The 19,341-nt window shown below is 45.0% G+C and overlaps 2 protein-coding genes across 3 annotated transcripts in view; one reads left to right on the top strand and one right to left on the bottom strand.

Annotated features, from left to right (window-relative positions):
• nbeal1 (neurobeachin-like 1) overlaps positions 1-15,706 on the top strand; it is a 36,434-nt gene extending 20,728 nt beyond the window's left edge. Inside the window, 29 exon segments of the mRNA XM_029256727.1 lie at positions 37-125; positions 200-781; positions 992-1,167; positions 2,928-3,216; positions 3,832-4,137; positions 4,453-4,602; positions 4,709-4,866; positions 5,081-5,205; positions 5,309-5,435; positions 5,588-5,736; positions 5,907-6,040; positions 6,397-6,498; positions 6,590-6,685; positions 6,801-6,925; positions 7,032-7,172; positions 7,451-7,581; positions 8,271-8,380; positions 8,469-8,586; positions 8,711-8,808; positions 9,260-9,373; positions 9,525-9,614; positions 9,701-9,810; positions 10,064-10,236; positions 10,454-10,548; positions 10,771-10,887; positions 11,859-12,020; positions 12,143-12,291; positions 12,508-12,643; positions 13,207-15,706. Coding sequence (XP_029112560.1) covers positions 37-125; positions 200-781; positions 992-1,167; positions 2,928-3,216; positions 3,832-4,137; positions 4,453-4,602; positions 4,709-4,866; positions 5,081-5,205; positions 5,309-5,435; positions 5,588-5,736; positions 5,907-6,040; positions 6,397-6,498; positions 6,590-6,685; positions 6,801-6,925; positions 7,032-7,172; positions 7,451-7,581; positions 8,271-8,380; positions 8,469-8,586; positions 8,711-8,808; positions 9,260-9,373; positions 9,525-9,614; positions 9,701-9,810; positions 10,064-10,236; positions 10,454-10,548; positions 10,771-10,887; positions 11,859-12,020; positions 12,143-12,291; positions 12,508-12,643; positions 13,207-13,308 — 4,454 coding nt within the window. The 3' untranslated portion in view covers positions 13,309-15,706.
• A 116-nt stretch (positions 15,707-15,822) lies between these two features.
• On the bottom strand, positions 15,823-18,402 carry LOC108920688 (alpha-aspartyl dipeptidase). Of its 2 annotated transcripts, XM_018729623.2 has the most exons (8): positions 18,254-18,402; positions 17,953-18,041; positions 17,556-17,630; positions 17,394-17,473; positions 16,799-16,972; positions 16,546-16,605; positions 16,381-16,463; positions 15,823-16,297 (listed from the first exon to the last, which is right to left on the bottom strand). In XM_018729623.2, exons 1-8 carry the CDS (start codon positions 18,349-18,351, stop codon positions 16,231-16,233), a joined length of 726 nt encoding a protein of 241 aa, XP_018585139.2. In that variant the 5' UTR covers positions 18,352-18,402; the 3' UTR covers positions 15,823-16,230. The 2 variants fall into 2 exon arrangements, with proteins under 2 accessions (XP_018585139.2, XP_018585140.2); XM_018729624.2 differs by lacking the exon at positions 16,381-16,463 and having other exon boundaries at positions 16,268-16,340.
• Positions 18,403-19,341: the final 939 nt, after the last annotated feature.

Below are 19,341 nucleotides of genomic sequence, written 5' to 3'. Positions count from 1 at the left end.
CTTGAGTTACTGATCTCAGATTTCTTTTAACCTCAGACCCTGTAGTGAACTACAAGGATCTAATGGCCTTGGTCCAGCTGACCCACCGAGCGGGACTTAATGTACGACTACTAGTGTGCAAGAAGGTAAGAAACGGACTGATAGGACACTCAGACAAATGTGATGTGCCCTGTGCTTACGCATCACTTGTCTTCTACAGCTTTACCATCTCCTGCAGTCCCAGCAGGATGCTGCTCTGCAGATCTCCAAGCAGCTGTGCTGGCAGGAGACCCTGGCCAAGCTCTTCCTGCGACCATCATGGGCTGAGGGGCTGGCTGGACGCAGTGATGCCAGCAGCATTGGTAGCTTGGACCTCAGTAGGGGGAGCAGCAGTCGACCAGAACCCCTAACAGAGAAAAGAAGTCTCACCGAAAGCACCGGGGGGAGAACAGATGAGGACAAAGATGCTTCAGACAGCCTGGTGGACAACCGCTCTCTGGACAGCCTTGAAAATGGGGACTTGCTGACGTTTGCAGATACCCCTGTGGAGCCTCAGGTGCCCAAGCCCTGGAGTGGGAAGGCTGAGGGTTTGAGTTTAGACTTGACCCATGTGCATCTCTATGAGCACGGAGACAGTGGCAGCCAGACTCCTGGTAGCATGCCCAGCACACCTTCCCCTCTGGAGACAGCTAAGCCGTTCCCTGGGGTCCCAGTCGAACAGGAAACATCATCTTCTCTTACAGATGACAGCTTCCTGTTTACTGACGACATGTCACTTGGGGAGTCTTTCAGCAGCACAGAGGTGAGTGAGACTGCAGATGTAGAAATGGACCAATCTGTTGTTGGTGTTGCCCATTCTGAGCTCTAAATTCTTGCTCCCTGTCCCAATGAGAGGGTATACGTCTGTATCCGTGGAGGCCAAATGAGTGGGGGTGTGGGTGTCCCTGCTAACCCCTTTTGCATTGCTGCAAATAACCATATGCTAATCTTTGTGTGCGTGTTTCCCCCCTAGCGGACGGAAGAGGAGCTGTCCCGCATATTGCTGGAGGTCATGCTGTGTGTGATGTGGCGGGGCGTGGAGGGCTCAGATGATGCAGCCTGGTTGGAGCGTGGCCAGCTGTTCTCTGCCCTCACCAAGCTGGGTACTGCCAATGAGCTCTTGCTCCCTGTGGATCACATCAAGCTGAGGTACAGACATTTGGAATTTTTCCTGCTTACATCTCGCATTGGCTTTTACTATCTGAAATGAAAACACAGCTGTTCAAGTATCAGAGTTCAGTTATGCATTTATGTATTTAAAAGCTGGACTTTAGCTTACATTACATCAGTCCATAGATCCATAATATTCTCTGTGGTAATTAGATTACTTTAGGGGTGCACACACTGCACAGTTGTATTGGATGTGATGAGACTAGAGTTTGATCTCTTTTTACTCAGAGCCTGGGAAAGGTGATATAATCAATACTCTAATGGTATCTAATTTATTATTGAAAAAAATCATAAATTCATAATCATGAACAACAGTAGGGGTATAGCCCTTCTGATAATACTGTTCAAGATCTGTTTCCAGCACCTCAGGGCCAGTTCAGGAAAAGAAGTGCATTAGGGAACAGTATGCTGCTAACTGACTATGACACTTGAAAGCTCTCACAGAAGCTGTAAAATCACACATTGGAATCTCTCACATACACACACTGGCTGAAACCGCTTGGCGAATCGGAGCCTAACCCAGCAACACAGGGCGCAAGGTTGGAGGGGGAGGGGACACACCCAGGATGGGACGCCAGTCCACCGCAGGGGACCCCAAGTGGGACTCGAACCCCAGACCCACCGGAGAGCAGGACTCGGTCAAGCCCGCTGTGCCTCCGTGTTCCCACACCCCCTTTACATTGGAATCAGACTCCTCCTCCTCCTCTCAAACACATGAAAAGCAGAGATGGTGTGTTCAGGTGTTTCCTAGTCCTATGCTGGAACCGCCATCTTTCTTCATCTCAGATTAAAGATTAATACTGAACTTGTAACTTGGGTAGGATACTCTTTGACTGCAACATTGTCAGCCAACACAAAATTAAACTGTTACAAAAAAGTCTTAACAGTAGCAGTCCACTGTTTCTACATGCTGTTGCTATCAATTAAGCAGTGTGACTCTTCTTTAATATGGATGTGAAACATTAAACAAACTTGACTCTTAAAACTGCAATTCTTTATACATAGCCTTCATCACATCCTGAGAATGACTAGGATGTCTACATGTAGTAGCCTCCCAGAGGAAAGCATTGAGGCCAACATCACATATCATTAATTGCGATGGTTTGGTCACGTTGTTCAGATGCCAGAAGAGCACCTACCCAGGAAAATGTGATATGCATCTAGGTTGCTTCTCTTCTGGAGGGCAGGGAAATGGCATAAGCGGCAGTCCAAAGGCATTAAGGTGATTCCGGATAAACCTAATTAATGTTGAGACTGCTGAAGACTGCAGCCCCTGGTTTCCACAATGCACAGAGTGCAGACGGTTGAGAGAAAGGCTGCACATTACTTTTAAGGTGGAGTCTTATGGTTGTAAATAAGTCAGGTTTTCATTTGCCCTTGCTTTCTGACCAACTGGGTTTATCCCACATTGTGTTAGTTGTCAAAAACATTGCAAACAGTAATGGACATCCTCTTTGGACATAATGGAAAACCTAGCATAGTCACAGTGAGTGAAAGGGTGAATGAATACCCAGGGCTTCGAAGCTGTTTGTTCAATTAGGACTGTAATCAACTTAATTACTTTTTTCAGTTAATTAAACAGCACTTGAGAACTGCAACTGTTGCAATCTGCCAGGATGTGACATTTCAGAAACTACATAAGGCAGTGTGTACTGCAACATGGTCATTTTCTGATACTACCTCCATACCCATTGCTGCATCTGCTGTTTTGTTTCCTTAATGGTGTCTTTTGTCTCAAGTCTTCTGGAGAAGATGCTGGAGTGGGCGGTGATGGACAACCGGGAGGCCACTGCAGCCATGCTACCTCAGCACACAGAGAATGCAGTGCGCCTTCTTCACATCCTACAGGACTTCCTACAGGCAGAAGGTTTAGTTAACCCAGCACTGTGGACAGAGAAGCTGCTAGAGGAGGCTATCACACTGATGGATAGCCTCATGGTCTGGTACAGTTCTGGGTCACAGTGGCAGCAGCTCTCACAGGTTGGCATCCGGCTGCTGCTAGGCTTTATGGCACAGGAGGACATGCAGGTGAGATGTTTTTAAAAAAATTTTTTTTTTTTACTATCTTTAAATTCTGTAATAACTCCTTTCTGTATATCACTGCTTGTTGCCGCTCTAGCTATTTTAGAAAAATTAATACTTTGACCTGGTACACTGCATTGCAGACGGTAGTAGTTCTTCACAGGTGGGTTTGAAGTTTAAATGCTTTCCCCTTGTTTCCCTGGATGTTTTTTTGGGTGCTCTGGTTTCTTCCTGCAGTCCAAAGATGTTTCAAGTGAACTGGTGCCTGAAATTTACCAGTATTGTTCAAATATGGGAGTCAAATAGTGTGTGATTGCCTTGCAATCAACTTGTTTCTTGTCCTGGGTGTATGTTGCCATGATAGGCTCTGAACTACCTGTTTAGTTGGAGTTTCTGTTTTATACAAACTGCCCTATTAAACATTATCTCTGATAATGAGATCAGCATTGAAAACTGAGCTTGCCATGCACATTTACTTTCTTTAAATCACTGCATGTAACCCTTACTGCCTCATGGTATAACATATTGGCAATATCATATGTAAGTTCAAAAGCTATGTAATTGTAATGAAATATACTTCAAAATTTGTTGCCTGGTTACAGAGCTCTCTTGTATGCACAGGTGTGTGCCATGGCAACAGCAAAGCTCAATGCCATCCTGCAGACAAAGCATGTGGAGACACAGGATGAGGCTTGTTATCTGCTGGGCCGGTTGGAGGGCATCCTTAGCCGCTCTGTGCGGGAGCAAACGGAGACGTACTCCTTTCTCATCCCTCTACTGCGCACACTGCTCTCCAAGATCCACAAGCTGCTGTACATGGAGTTGCACCTGCCCTCACTCCCTGATACCAATGGCAGCCCGTCCTTCTTCGAGGACTTCCAGCTCTACTGCAGTTCCCCGGAGTGGAGGGTCTACCTGGATAAATATGTATGCTACTTCACACACATTGTCCACATGCTTCTTCTATTACTTGTAAACTTTCATTCACTGATAACTTTGCCAGGTCTTCTTCACAGAGGGTTTAACCTCTAGGGAATTGGTTAATTTATTCCTTACTTTTAATTAAGTATAGACCTCCTAATGAGCCACTTAAAGGTGATAATCCTGATGTTAAGGAGGGAACTATAGGCCTCACTGAGAATCCCAGTTAGGTGCAACAGACCGGTCAGCATGGTGTTAAAGGCCTTTAAGAAGACATTGATTGATGAGCGATTGAATGGTTTCCACAACATCTTGTTCCAGATTATTCCCTACATGAAGCAATATGAAATTGAGATGTTTAGCCAGGGACATGAGACCATGGCCATCTTCTGGAAGGAGTGCTATGAGGCCTTCATGGTTAATTTGCACCGACGCGAGAGGGAGAGGGGAGAAAGCAAAATCAGGTTTCAGGTGAGTAGGCAGAAGGATTACCTCATTCTGTTATGTAACTTGTCTAAGATTAACACTACCTACTACTTGTCATTGTATTTCTTTGGTCTGCCCCCCCATTCTTCAGGAGCAATTTGTGGAGCCCTTCTCTCGGCGTAGTCGGCAGGAAAACCTTCGCTACAATAGCGCGTTGAAGCAGATGCACACTCTGAATGGCACCATCCTCAGGCAGTGGAAGGCAGCACGGAGGAGCCTGGTGTGTGAGAGAGGCCCGTGGGCTGAGAAGTGAGTTGGACTTGCTTGAGGAGGCTGGTGCCAGTTACCTGTTGCATTGTGTGTGGTGTTGAAGGAAGTTAGCTTTCAGCTAAGCTAACTTGAGTACACATACTGCACCCTTAACCTAGATACGTGATGTTAATTGCTTCACTAAGTAACCTTTCATTTAAATGAGTACAAATAGATAAGCCGTGCAGAATCCTGAAAGTTGTATGTTGGGCAGGCTGCAGGGAGAGATGCGCTGGCGGCTCTCCAGTGCGGAGAACTACTCCCGTATGAGGCTTAAACTAGTGCGCAACTACAACTTTGACCCGCATCTTGATGCCAGTGCTCTGAGAGACAACCTTGGTAAGAGGAGCTGTACTGCACCCTGTGTATACCCATCTGTGGCTATCTGCTACCACCCTGCCTACTGTCTCTGACCTCCCCTGTGATTCACCCCTGCTCCCAGGTGTGCAGCAGCAACAGGTTTGTGCAGAGTCTTTGCTGCTAGAGGCTGTGAAGCAGGTGAAGGTCAGTGACTTGGAAGATGATATGCTAGAGATGCCTGAGGATGATCCTGGGGGAGGAAACACAATGTGAGTGAAATTGGACTGTCTGACAGAGCTTTATTCAGCATGTCTAGCTCTACAGTATGAAGAGATGGAGCTCGATGAGCATACCTGGGGGGTGTGTAGAGGTGGGGCTTCAGAAATCCTGACAAAATGTTGTATACTCGGTAACTATACAGGAGTGAGACGGAGGAGGCCACTCAGCGTGAGAAGTTGGTGTTCTGGGAGGACTGTGAGTTGGTGACAGTGGTGGATGTCATCCCTGGACGCCTGGAGCTCACCACTCAGCACATCTACTTCTATGATGGCAGTGTAGAGAAGGAGGAAGGTATGGAGAAAAATGGTTGGTTACAGAGACAAAGAACAGAGCAGGGCCTGCCCTGCAACTAAAGACATTCAAGCTGATGAAGAGCATATTCTGCACTATTAAATCAGAAAACGAAAGGACCTATGCATATTTATTATACATCTTTGTTTTTGGGATGTTCGCTATCCCAGGTGTGGGCTATGACTTCAAGTGGCCGCTGTCACAAATTCGGGAGATTCACCTCCGGAGGTATAACCTGAGGCGTTCTGCCCTGGAGGTCTTTCTCATTGACCAGACCAACTACTTTCTCAATTTCAAGAAGGAGGTAAGATCTTTCTGGCATGTCCGCAACAAGAGACACACACCCAGACACACACTCTGTCTGAAACCGCTTGTCCCAAGTGGGGTTGCGGCGAACCGGAGCCTAACCTGGCAACACAGGGTGCAAGGCTGGAGTGGGAGGGTACACACCCAGGATGGGATGCCAGTCTGTCGCAAGACACCCCAAGCGGGACTTGAACCTCAGACCCACCAGAGAGCAGGACCTGGACAAACCCGCTGCGCTACTGCGCCCCCACAACAAGAGACGCATGTCTCTTACCAGTCTCTGTTTCTCTCTTCTGTTTAATCTTTATCGCTAAATTCATTAGTTACTGAGGCAAAACCTGTTTTATTTGACAGGTGCGAAACAAGGTGTACAATCGAATTCTCTTGCTGCAGTCCCTCAATCTGTATGGTACCCGTTCACCACAGGAGCTACTGAAAACTTCTGGGCTCACTCAGGTAGGCTGTCAGAAGCTGTGGGGACTTTATCAAGGTACAACCTGGGGAAGTATGTGGAAAACATTGGAACACCTCTTATCTCTGTGTTTAGAAATGGGTGAACAGAGAGATTTCCAACTTTGACTACCTCATGCAGCTCAACACCATTGCTGGTCGCACATACAATGACTTGGCCCAGTATCCTGTGGTAAGCTTTGTTAATGTATTCTTCTAAGGTCAGACCATTTATTATTTAATCTCTGAATGAGGTTGATGAATAAAGTAAAAGGATGGACATAATGATTTTTCTTTCTCTCTCACAGTTTCCTTGGATTTTGGCAGACTACACTTCAGAGGAGCTGGACCTCACAGATCCTCGTGTATTCCGGGATTTGTCCAAGCCTATTGGTGTTGTAAATGAGAAAAATGCCAAGGCTGTGCGAGAGAAGTATGTCTCCGTTAGTACAGATAAAGCTGAATAATTTAGAACAGTTGCATCTTACACCTGCCTGTGATGTTGACAGCATGATTATTTGAGTGCTTGTCTTTCTAAGGTATGAGAGCTTTGAGGACCCCACTGGCACAATCGACAGGTTCCATTATGGCACACATTACTCTAATGCAGCTGGGGTCATGCACTACTTGATCCGTGTGGAACCTTTCACTTCCCTGCACATCCAGCTGCAGAGTGGCAGGTATGGGAGTGATGGGCAGATGAATGGCTGGAAAAAAGTAGTTGTCATTGAAGTGGTTAGTCATATTGACTGCCTCCCTTCCCTTCATGATTCAAGACCATGCATAAGGGCACTTTCTGAGCAGATATTAGTGATGTGGAGGGGCTAGCATATAAAGGCTTGATTGCTGCTGTTATGAACTTTTCTGTGGAGCTTTGGTTTTCAGTCTGACTAACAGCTTACTGAGGAACAGGCTGAAGGTAACTCCCCATGTGATTCTCCTTCTTCTGTGGCTCCAGGTTTGACTGTGCAGACCGTCAGTTCCACTCAATCCCTGCCACCTGGCAAGCACTGATGGACAATCCCAATGATGTCAAGGAACTGATACCAGAGTTTTTCTATTTCCCAGAGTTCCTGGAGAACCAGAATGGTGAGCAATGAGTAGCAACAACCAGTGGATTTATACAGAGGTGGTTTACTTGGAAGATTCGAAGTGTTCTTAACATTTCTGAAGCCTGTTGGGCTTTTACGGGGTGAGGGGCTAGCCCCACGCCTAACTCTTCTCCCTTTGCATCCAGGCTTGGGACTGGCATAGTTGGAGTTGTGGTTTACTTGGAGAGAGGAAGAATATTTATTTACTTGAAATTTACTTTGTACAGTTCTCCTAATGTCACTCTTACCATTGTTGAGTGCTTGTCCAGTAAGGGTTGCAGTGGTCTGGAGCCTGTCCCAGAAGCACAGGACTACTCATGGTATACCATGACTAGATGCCAGTCCATCACACGGTGGCCACACACCCGCGCATTATCCCACAATAGACAATTTAGTCACCAGTCAACCTGAAACACATCTTTGGACTGTGGGAGGGGGAACCCATGCAAACACCTTGAGAAAATTCAAACTCCACACAGAGCTAACCCTACTTGAATCCACAACTGAACAGCCCAGGTGCTGTGAGACAGCTGGACTGCCTGCTGTAGTAACCATGCCACACTCTTAATATTTATGCAAGACATGATTATCTAAATTCTAAGAACATGACCTCTCCAAGATGGAGGTTTTATAACTGAATGATTTTGACTGTTGTATAATGCTTTCCTCTCCTGCATCTCTTTACAGGCTTCAACCTGGGCCGCCTACAGATATGCAAGGAGCGTGTCAATGATGTCATCCTTCCTATGTGGGCAAAGTCCCCAGAAGACTTCATTTACAAGCACAGAAAGGCCCTGGTGAGAACCAGTGTTGAAACAAGGCAAATGTTGCTTTCCTTCAGAAGTTCTTTCTAACCCATTATGATTTCTTTGCTACTGACTATAGGAATCCGAATATGTATCGGCCCATCTGCATGAGTGGATTGATCTGATTTTTGGATACAAGCAGAGGGGCCCTGCAGCAGTGGAGGCACTCAATGTCTTCTACTACTGCACTTATGAAGGTGTGTTGGTTAGCACTGCTCTTAGCACCTTAGTAATTAGGGAGCACACCTAGTATTTGTGGATATCACATGTGGTTTTAAACTATACTTAGCCAACCAATTGCCTTTTGTGTTAACTTTGCAGGTGCAGTGGATTTGGATGCCATAACAAATGAGAAGGAACGTAAGGCCTTGGAGGGGATGATCAGCAATTTTGGGCAGACTCCTTGCCAGCTCCTCAAGGTACCCAGTTCCGTTCAGGTGTACCAGAGCAGGGTTCAAGTTTAACAACCATAACTATCCTCCCATCAACTGTGTTCCCAGCTGATTATATTTAGACTCCTGTAGAGCTCTGTCATGTACTTATAAACTTGACAAAAAAAAGCCACTGATGCACTTTTTAGGAAACTTATTCTTAAAACATTTTCCCATCAGTATTAAGATGAGCAATGACCAAATTAATGATTTCTCATAGTCTGTATTTTGGGTGGTTCAGCTCTGTACTTGGGAAGCAGAATGGGTGCATCGCTCCATAAGAGGATTAGTGGAATTTAACTAATCACTGGCACAGAGGACAAGTATTAAATAGAAGGTCAAACCTCTTTATGTACATAGAAGTGTGGCACTTACCATAACTTTGATTTATTGTATGCATTCAGCCATTCTACTCATAGTAAGCCCTGCATTTTCCCAGGAACCACACCCTGTTCGTTTGTCACTGGAGGAGGTGGAAAAAAAGAAATCCAGGGACACATGTCCACTCAGCATCTTTGAGCACCTAACTGATCTTAAATCATTCTTTGTAGAGGTAAGTGGTTGATGTACAGCACTTTACTATAAAAGAATTAATGTGTAAGTAATGTCTTGCTATCAACAGAATGTTAAACCCTCTGACTTACAGCTCTATTCCTCAGCTGAAATTTGGCAGTAAAATGTTATGGCTAACAATCTTATTTCAGGGCATTTGTGACAATGTGCCTTTACTGAAGGCAGTTGTGCCCAAGGACCAGTCTCATTCTTTCATCTCACAGGGCAGTCCTGACACACTGGTGAGAATTTTCTCTATTCACTGAGCCTTTGAATTTATCACATGAGGCTGGGTTGAGCTTTCTGATGTGGCTGCTGTGTTCCCTAGGTAACCCTGAGTCAGAACTGCTTGCTGGGGACTCATGGCTGGCTGCCCTATGACAAGAATATCTCCAACTACTTCACTTTTATCAAAGACCCCACAGTCACTAATCCCAGGTCAGTTATGTCTTGCTGATGTCTGGAGACAAACAAAAGTTTCCTTTTCACAGGGAATCTCTTTTCCCTTTTGGCAAAGAACATTCTGTGGCAGCAAGAACAATACAGGGTATTAGTAATACTGAATGTCCTTAGAAGTGGCAGAAAATTGACATTCCTGTCCTCAGTTGCAGTTATCTAATGGTTAAGACTGAGACGAACATGGACAAGAAGGGTGCAGCATCCTTAGTTCTGTTTTGACGTTTCCCTGCAGAACCCAGCGCTTCCTTGCTGGACCCTTCTCACCTGGCATGGAGGTGACTGCGCAGCTCTTTGTGATTTCACATGATGGGAAGCTGCTCTTCAGTGGAGGCCACTGGGACAACAGCCTGCGGGTGACTTCCCTGACTAAGGGCAAAACTGTGGGCCAGTACATCCGTCATATGGGTACACTTGCATTTTTATTCTTTTATTTATTTATTTATTTTTATTTATTTTATTTTTTTTTTTGAAAGGGGGGGGGGGGGGGGGAAACCTCCACATTTCCCAGTATCTAAGTTGTGGCTAGTGTGATCTTGGTGTAAGACCTAAGACCACTGTCTGTTAACAGGATGGTCATGTCTCTGGTGTCTTTAAATTCATGTTTTGCTTTTTCTCCCTACAGACATAGTGACCTGTTTGGCAACAGACTATTGTGGTATCCACTTGATCTCAGGCTCCAGGGACACCACCTGTATGGTATGGCAGGTGCTGCAACAGGTAAGACGGTTTTCCTTACAAGAAGACACACCTGTTCAGAGCTAAAGGACAACCTGCAATGGTCTCACCAGAGCACTGGACAGAATGGAGCACATCTCATCTGTATACCTCTAGAAGATATAGCCCGTGGTTAATTATATCTTGGTCTGTTTAATAGCACAGACATCACCCTTAACCTGTTAAGGCTGATTTTGAGTGATCTTTTCATCCGTTTGTTTGCAGGGAGGGGCACCAGTGGGCCTCAGCCCCAAGCCGGTGCAGGTGCTGTATGGGCACACAAATGAAGTGGTCAGTGTTGGAATCAGTACGGAACTTGACATGGCTGTCTCAGGATCACGGGTAAGACCATCTCTCCCACAGTTTGTGGTTGGCAGTCCAGATAATGGCTCTTTCACATGGTTTCAAGATGAGTTTTATTTGTATGGTTAATTCTAATCAATCATCTTCATTCCACTCTACTGCTATGTTGTAGAATTTATTAGCAACCTAAGGTCTCCAAAGTGAGCATAAACTGTTAAGCTTTCAATCATATGAACTTTTCCCAGTTTCATTTTAATTGCATTTTATTCCATTCAGTTTTCTAAAATTCATGCCTGTTGTGGAGCAAAATCCACCTGTATTTTCACATCCAGTTGTTTGTTAGTTGGCAGTACTCAGAATAAAAACTGGAGTGTGGGACAGCCTTCATTCAACTTGTTTCCACAATTTTTACAGCTCATTTCTGGTGTTCCTTAGTGTTGATGGTCATTAACAAGCTGTGTAATGTCACACATATTTATGGGATTAAACAACCTGCATTGAATGGAAATTTGTGGAGAGAATGTGTTTTTATTTTCAGTGGGAATGGTTTTGAATGTAATGGTGCTCAAAGTTACTGTAAGTAAATGGAGAGGCTTTATTCTTCTGTTTTGATTGATGGCGTAGGTTATAGAGCTGAATGGCCGTAAGCTGACAAACAGTCCTGGTTTGAGATTAATTAATGGCATTGAATTGGGGGTTTTGAAGACTTTTTTTTGGGGGGGGGGGGTAAAATTCAGTCATAACATATTGCTACCTCATTGCACCTGAGCTTTTTTGGGTTCGGGTTTGCATCTAGCTCAATCAGTGTGGATATTTGCATTAATTAACCTTACATAACTAGTACTCAGAATAGACTATGACAAATCTTTTGAAATACAGGTAGATTTAAAAACTCATACTAAAGTTTTAAACTGGAACTAAAACCAGCTGTGATGGACTGTATTGTATATTGTACATCATCCTCAGGAGATGAGTGGGTCACATGTTCTTCTTCTGATGCCATTTGCTAGGATGGCACTGTGATCATTCATACTGTGCGGAGAGGCCAGTATATGCGCTGTCTGCATCCACCCTGTGAGAGCTCATTGCCAGTATCTATTCTGCACCTGGCCATCTCCTGGGAGGGCTACCTGGTGGTGCACACCTGCATTGAGGGCAAGGCCACTATGACGGTAACACTTCTTTTTGTATTTCACCCATAATCTGTTTTCTCCAATACATCTAGCTGCCTGTCTCTCCCAACTTCAGTTCCATAGTTTTTAAGAAAAGGGAGATACTCCTGTTGTGCTTTCAGGACAAGAATGCCCTGCACCTCTATTCAGTGAACGGGAAGCACCTGTGCACAGAGAGACTACGAGACCAAGTGACAGATGTGTGTGTGTCCGGGGAGTATGTGGTGCTGGGCAGCGAGCAGGGGTGTCTGTCCATCCGTGACTTGTACAGGTAACTTAATTACCTGTTTCCTGGTTCACTGCTCTGAAGCCTGGTTCTTTCGTCTGCTTATTTGTCATACAACTGCAAAATTTTTACTTCAGCGGTTCTTTCATTAACTGCAAGTGTGTTGTGTGGTTTTTTTTTTTTTTTTTTTTTTTTTTTTTCTTTCCCCCCCAGTGTGTAAGGAACTGGGTGTGATCAGTGTTGCTGTCTGTTCCCCTGCAGCTTGTCCCTTTGCGTGTCACCAATGGCATTGCGTGTCCCGATTTGCTGCGTGTCAGTGACCAAGGAGCAGAGCCATGTCCTAGTGGGCCTCCAGGATGGCAAGCTCATCATAGTGGGCGTGGGTAAACCAGCAGAGGTAAAGAGCTCGTTCCGGAACTACATTGCCCAGAGCCTGGAGGGGTCGCCCCTGATGGCCACGCCCCTGCTGGCCCCCCTCAGGGTGCGCTCCCCAGCTCGACTGCTGCACCTCCGGGACAAATTTGTGTTCAGCCCAGAACCTGATAAGTGAGGCCCACAGGACTCTCAGATAGGGGGCATTCCATATGAGACTTGGTAACAACGGCTGCACAGGGGTGTAGTAACAATGGCATTAAGAAAGATGGGCAACAGCAATGCTCTACAACATATTAATCTATAACAAGATCATCTGTACAGTTCCAACTTGGCTGTGGTTTTTAAGGTAAAACTAAGGAAAAGGGTCTTCCTCAGATACAGGTAATTTTTTTTTTTTTTTTTTTCTTTTTTTTTGGGAAGTCTCTAATACTTTGATCTGAGATTGATTGATTGCATGATATGAATGAACCATCAGTAATTAACAATCATTCATTTCCTCCCCCCTTCCCCCCCAACTTCATCCTTTCCTTCTTTTCTTCCCTGTGAAATTCTTTTCTCCTGCTCCTCCTCTCATACCCCTCTCAGATGCGCTCTGGCCAAATCACACGCAAGCTTTGGGGATCCAGTAAGCGTTTGACGCAGATCTCTGCTGGAGAAACAGAGTACCGCACCCACGACCAGAATTGACTCTCCTCTCCCAGCTTCACCCCCGTCCCCCCACCCTAATTTTACCAAAATCATCAATTCTGCTCTGGCACTGTACCACTTCAGCCAGATTGACACAAGTCCCTGTCAATCACTACAGTCTTTTCCCAACCAGAACAGAACTTTGCCATGCTAGATTGAATGTTCTGCAGCACCTTAATATTGAGAGTTCTAGTCATACTAATTTTATGGTGAGAAACTATATTTTTGTGTGTGTATGTGTAATGGACTCTGAACAAGATCAACCAGCGCGGGCGCTATGGTTTGATTTGTCTATATACCTTTGCCACATTTTCATTTCCCACCATGAGCACCTACATCACGTACACCCCTTCTGACCAATTGTTACATTCATTATCACTTTACAAGCTTTCTCAAGGGAAAAGGCAAATATAAAATCTAAAACATCATCCAACTAGTTCTTATTGGCAAACAAAATCTCAGGTAACTAAAAAGTGTGGTTCATCTTTTGAAGGAGACTCAAGTGACTGATTTTTTTTCTTTTTTTTTTTGTGGCCTTTCGCTTGCCTTACAGATGTCTTGTTTACAGTTGCCCTTAATGATGCAATTTCCTGTTTTTGACGGTTATGGCGCAGTTTTATGCAAGAGCATTAATACAAAGTGCCAGTCATGCCTTGGAGACACTTTCTAGTTCCTTTATTATACAAATGAGATGTTTTCCATGCTGTCCAGACCACACCATTGCAAGATCTATCCTGTGTGTGCCTGCATGTGCAAGAGATTAATCAACATGTTTTGAAATCACACCAGTTTGACTTCCACACACACACACACACAAAATGCAGCACTGTAGAGTACATGCTTAGTGTACCTTTCTGTAGAGAGCCGTTTCGTTGATGGTCTAACACTACGCGGAGCAGCTGCCTGTCTGGAAATGCCTTTGGCCTAGTATTTTGTGGTTCTGAGCAGGCAGCGCTGCTCACTGGGCTCTTCCCATTACACACCTCTATATACAGGTCCAATAAAGTGCACAGGATCTGCTAAAATGCAGTTTGTTTACTCAAGATTTCCTGATTTCTCATTTCATTTTAATACTCAATTTATGTGAAAGCAGTTCTGGACAGAGACTGGTGGAAACTTTTTGAAAGCAAATATACTGTTGGGTACAAACTGTATTCTCCTAAATGGCATCGGATTTATTTGGTTAATGATCATAGCTGAATCCCAGTTTTCCCAGTGAGAGTGCTGTCACTATGGCCTTAGTTGTGATGGTGGAATGGAAGGTGGGCCTTCCTGGTAAGATGCCACTGAAGGATGCTCACATATGAGAAATGTAGCTTTTGAAGTTCTGCCACTGTCCACCCCCTCCGAGGTTGTACCCTCTGAGGAAAATGTCTCGGCTCATCTTATCCCATGTTACTTATTCCAGAAGTTTCAGTTACTGCATCAGTAGATACATCAGCCAAACTTGGTGAGTGAAGTTATTTTCCATTTTGCATTGTATTTGGAAGGTTTTGAATTTTGCGAGATGCTCAAAGTTTTCTATTTATCAAACTGACACAAGTGTTTGATCATGTTTTGTTTTTTTTTGTGAAAGATTTCTTCCATGTGTATGTTTTTGGATTTTTCTAAATTAAAATTCTGATAAACAGATTTTTAAACAATTAGGTCCATACCAGAGTGTGAAGCACTCTTACGTTTTCTTACTGCTGGTATTTTGTTCGTAGCCTGGACCAGGATGTAAATCTGAGTGTATAATGGTGGGTTTTTTTTTTTCTTTTTTTCAGTTATTATTTAACATCCATGATACATGATCAGCCAGCAGGCTCAGCTGATGAACCAATTAATAAGAGAAGTTAATGAAGTGTTGTATTTGTAGGCATAGTGGCTACAGCCAAGTTATTTTTTTTTTCTTCTGTACCATAAATGAAATACCAAATCACCCCTTCCCTATTCTGTTGCCTGTATTTTATCAGCAATTCCATTTTTAAGAGAAATTTAGAATTCCATCACTAAAGGGCAGTGCCTTTTCCCATGCTGGGTCACATGACCTAGGTCATTCATGCTGGTGTGTGTGTAACTGGAGTATGACAACCCCCCCGCAAAAAAAAAAAAAAAAAACTCAATCCCTTGGGGTCAGCAGCATTCCAGTAAAAGACTCCAGTTTTGACAGGAACCAAATCAAGAAGAATGCCCCTAAAACTCAATAGATATGACTAATCCTAGCTGCTTTCTTTAACTCACCAAATTGGTGTTTTGTGTGTGTGTGTAGTTGATTATTTATAAATACAGTATATAAATATGTACAGCATGATTTTTATTTGTGTATTTGAGATGTATTTTTTGCACTTCCCAGCTACTACAGATTGTAACTGTTTTTAAATGTTTCTTCTCATCTGTAAGGACAAACTGCTCTATATGAGAAGTGAAAAGCAATCATTAAATTAAGTTTGAAACAAAACTGGATATTCACTTTTACTGAGATGGTATCATTTCTTAAGTCATGTAAACACATGTGGAACAGTGGTCCTGGTGACAAAGCTCCTGCGCTGTGTTCAGATGTGGGTTCAAATCTGGCCCACTCCATGTGAAGTTCCCTCCAACAGTACAAAACTTGGGTTTCAGGTGATGTGCTGACTCTCCATTGCCCTTAATGTAACTGAGTAACCGTGTGTGTGCATGTGCTGTGATGGACTGGTGTCCATTCCAGAGCGTACTGTTGCACCCTATGCTTCAGCAGCAGGCTCTGAACCACCACGACTCTGCACTGGACTAGCCTTTATTGAAACATTTAGGAAATGCAAAATGAAATGACTGCATTTAATAAGGTTTGCCAAAAACTTTAACGGAAGTGCCAAAGCAAGGGCTGCAACCCGGCACGTTATTTTGTCTGCGTTGTATCAGTTATGCACGTAAACTGACAACTTGGTGTGCGATTTCGGCTCACTTTTGTTCGGTCAGTAGGAAGCTGAGGTCACTCCCCGGTGTGTATTCCGCAGGCGCTTGTCCTCTGGAACAAACGGCCAGTTCAATAGTGTTCATCCTTCCCCACCCTGATGCAGAAAGAAGCCAGAGTACACAGGTCTGAGTTACCTGGTGAAGAGGCGTGCACCGGTGCTGCCCAACAGTGTGGCCTTCTCCCCTTCCACCAGCAGCATGGACCCCTCTCTTAGGCCCTGGGTGCAAGAGCCCCACCAGTACTCGGTCAGTACCCACCGCGTGACGCACCCGTAAGGGCGGATTCATCACACAGCTCACCAGCACGCGGGGTGTGTCCGGCTCCTCGTGATACTGAACAATGCGCTGCTCTCGAGTCTCCTGTACAAAGGAGGACAAACGTTCAGCAGCTAGTGAAGAGTTATGGTCTGTTGAAGTTCTGGTCAAAACGGGGGTGCAGTACTTTTGATCAAGGTACTTTTGGTCAATTACTCTAGCCATTTATGACACTGGATGTTTTACTAAAAACATTGCATAAGCAATGAAATATGAAAGAGTAGCCAGATATTCTCACCCCCATATGCTTGCTGTTGGGGTCAGGATCCAAGTAGTGGGGATTGATATTAAATGGAAGCAGCCCAATGGCAGCCAGTGTCGGAGGGTAAACGATGGGCATGTCGTTGGTGGTGTGGATGCTCACAGTGGACACGTTTGTTCCTGCACTGGAGCCCATGTAAGGAAGCCCCTCCTATGAACACACACAGACTAGCTGAAACGTTACACACTAGGAACAGGGGGCACTATAATGGTTACCACTGCTGCTGTCTTTGGACCTGAAGGTCACAGGTTTGAATCCCACCTCCAGGTGCAGTACCCTTGAGCAAGGTACTTTAAATTGCTCCAGTAAAAATTACCCAGCTGTATAAATGGGTAAATATTTGTAAGTACCTTAACACTGTCAGTTGCTTTGGAGAAAAGTGTCTGCTACCGGAATGAAATGGAACTCAATGAATCTCATTCAAACACTTGTGCAGATGGCCTCGACATAAACACCGAAAATGAAGTCTGGATGCTGAGTGTGGCATGTCTGAATCAAAAACGAGGTCCGATTATTTATCTGTTTTTTTTTTTATTTTTTTTGGAACTGCCAAAGAGGGAGGGGAACTCACCACCAACACACGCCTCTTGATCTCTGACATCAAGTTATGGTCGTACAGCGTTTTCAGCAAACGGAACGTATTGCCGCCCCCTGGTGGCGAAAGCGCGCATTACAAGTGCCACAATGTCACGGGTCCAATGTCCGCTATGTTCCGTCCCGCAGCCCGACGTACCTATAAAGATCCCCTGCGCCTTCCTCACCGCCTGCAGGGGGTCGGCAGCCTCGTGTATACTGTCCACTTCATAGCCTGTAAAGGAATACGGCAGCGCACTATGTATGTCAGCGCAGATTGTAAAAAGCGGCCCTAAACTTTAGGTGGCGCGGTCAGTGCTGACACTGACAGCCGTCGCAAGGCTTGCGTGGGTTTTAATCCCCGCTCCCCGATCAAGGCACTTAAGTCTTAAGTTCAAGTGTTAAAATTCCTCTGCTGTGTGAGGAAAATAATGGTGCGTAGGTTCACCTTAATACAAGCCAAGGCGTTTAGCGAACAAATAATAAAAGAAATTGTGAGAAATGCCGGGCTCTTTGGACTGCGCGCGCGCGCGCACCGTGCGTTTGCTCGGACTCACCCAAACTTCGGAACTTGTCACGGACCAGCTTGGCATAAGAGTCTCGGTCGTGCAACGCGTACGGGACGAAGAGGATCCTCTGCACCTGCCTGTCAGATGGGGATCGCAAGGATTTTAGCGTTTCCCCGGGTTGGTTAGTGCGGGGGGGGGGGGTGAATCACGAGCTGTAACACGGGTTATGCGCCGGGATGGAGAAACAAGGCATGAGACAGAGCTCATGTAGTAGAGTTCAACACACTGATTGATGATTGGAGGCGCGTGTACAGTAAGTAACAGTACTGGTACGGCTGCACAGGCGTACTTTCCGAAAAAGTGCTGAATGTGCTGCTGGCAGTGGTCCAGGTACCCCCCGCCGTGCAGAGTGGAGTTGGACACCAGCAGCAACCTCCTCTTCATCATGGCTCCGGGTCCGAGCGGTTTTGAGCGCGATCTGGACGGGAGAGAGAGCCGCGAGCCGCGAGCCGACCGCAGCGTGAGCGCGGAAACGAAGCCGGGGCAGCGCGCTGCTGGGGGTCGAAGTTTAGAGGAAGCGCTCCGAGAGCGATCTGCTGATGGCGCGTTTCTGCTGAACCTTGCCTCGACGCTCAATAAATTTGGGTCCTGAACCTGGATGTTGTTCATATTCACGCTGCCGTCAGTACGAGTTTAATCCGGTATAATTTTCACAAAGCTCCAGCATGATCGCTAGACATGATGATGATAAAAAAGGAGTTGTTGTTAGACAGAGTACACGTGACAATGCTGAGTCGATACATTGATTAAAATCTAAAGGATAATCCTCCTACATCCCTCGTCTACTTAAGGCGACAAATACCCCCCTGTTTAAATGAATATGAATATTTTCATGTAGCTGACGCCTTTAACCAAATATACTAGTATATAAATCACTTCAGCGCACACACCGAAACACCCGAGCGCCAACTAGTGGTACATTAATGCAAGAACATGACATATTCCCCTCTTAAATAAATCAGAATCAGAACGAGCTTTATTGCCAAGCATGTTCACACATACAAGGAATTTGCCTTGGTGACAGAAACTTCCACAGCACAGACAGAATGATAGTGACAAGACACAGATGAGAAGATAGAATATGTGAATAAAGGATAAAAATATATAAAAAATATAAAATACACAATATACAAAAATAGTCACTAGACATTATATGTATGTACAAGTATGTTCTATACAAATGCAAGGGAATGTGAGTAAGAGATATGATGTGATAAATAGATATAATTATAAATATAAATAGCGTTGTGTATTGCACTGGTTTACTCTCTAGGGGGGATTTAGCTGTTCATGAGGTAGATGGCCTGAGGAAAGAAACTTTTCTTATGCCTGGCTGTCCTGGTGCTCAGTGCTCTGTAGCGCCGACCAGATGGCAAG

The sequence above is a fragment of the Scleropages formosus genome, chromosome 12 (assembly GCF_900964775.1).
Source record: "Scleropages formosus chromosome 12, fSclFor1.1, whole genome shotgun sequence".
In the NCBI taxonomy this organism is placed as follows: Eukaryota; Metazoa; Chordata; class Actinopteri; order Osteoglossiformes; family Osteoglossidae; genus Scleropages; species Scleropages formosus.
The sequence above is the reverse complement of the archived record's forward strand: the minus strand, read 5'-3'. Positions and strand labels throughout refer to the sequence as shown.

Coding starts and splice junctions, on each gene's coding strand:
- LOC108920688 (XM_018729623.2), bottom strand. CDS start 18,351: ATGATGAAGAGGAGGTTGCTGCTGGTGTCCAACTCCACTCTGCACGGC. Junction 17,474..17,555: donor GGCGCAGGGGATCTTTATAG/GTACGTCGGGCT, acceptor TTTCGCCACCAG/GGGGCGGCAATACGTTCCGT. Junction 16,973..17,393: donor TCAAGAGGCGTGTGTTGGTG/GTGAGTTCCCCT, acceptor GTGTGTTCATAG/GAGGGGCTTCCTTACATGGG.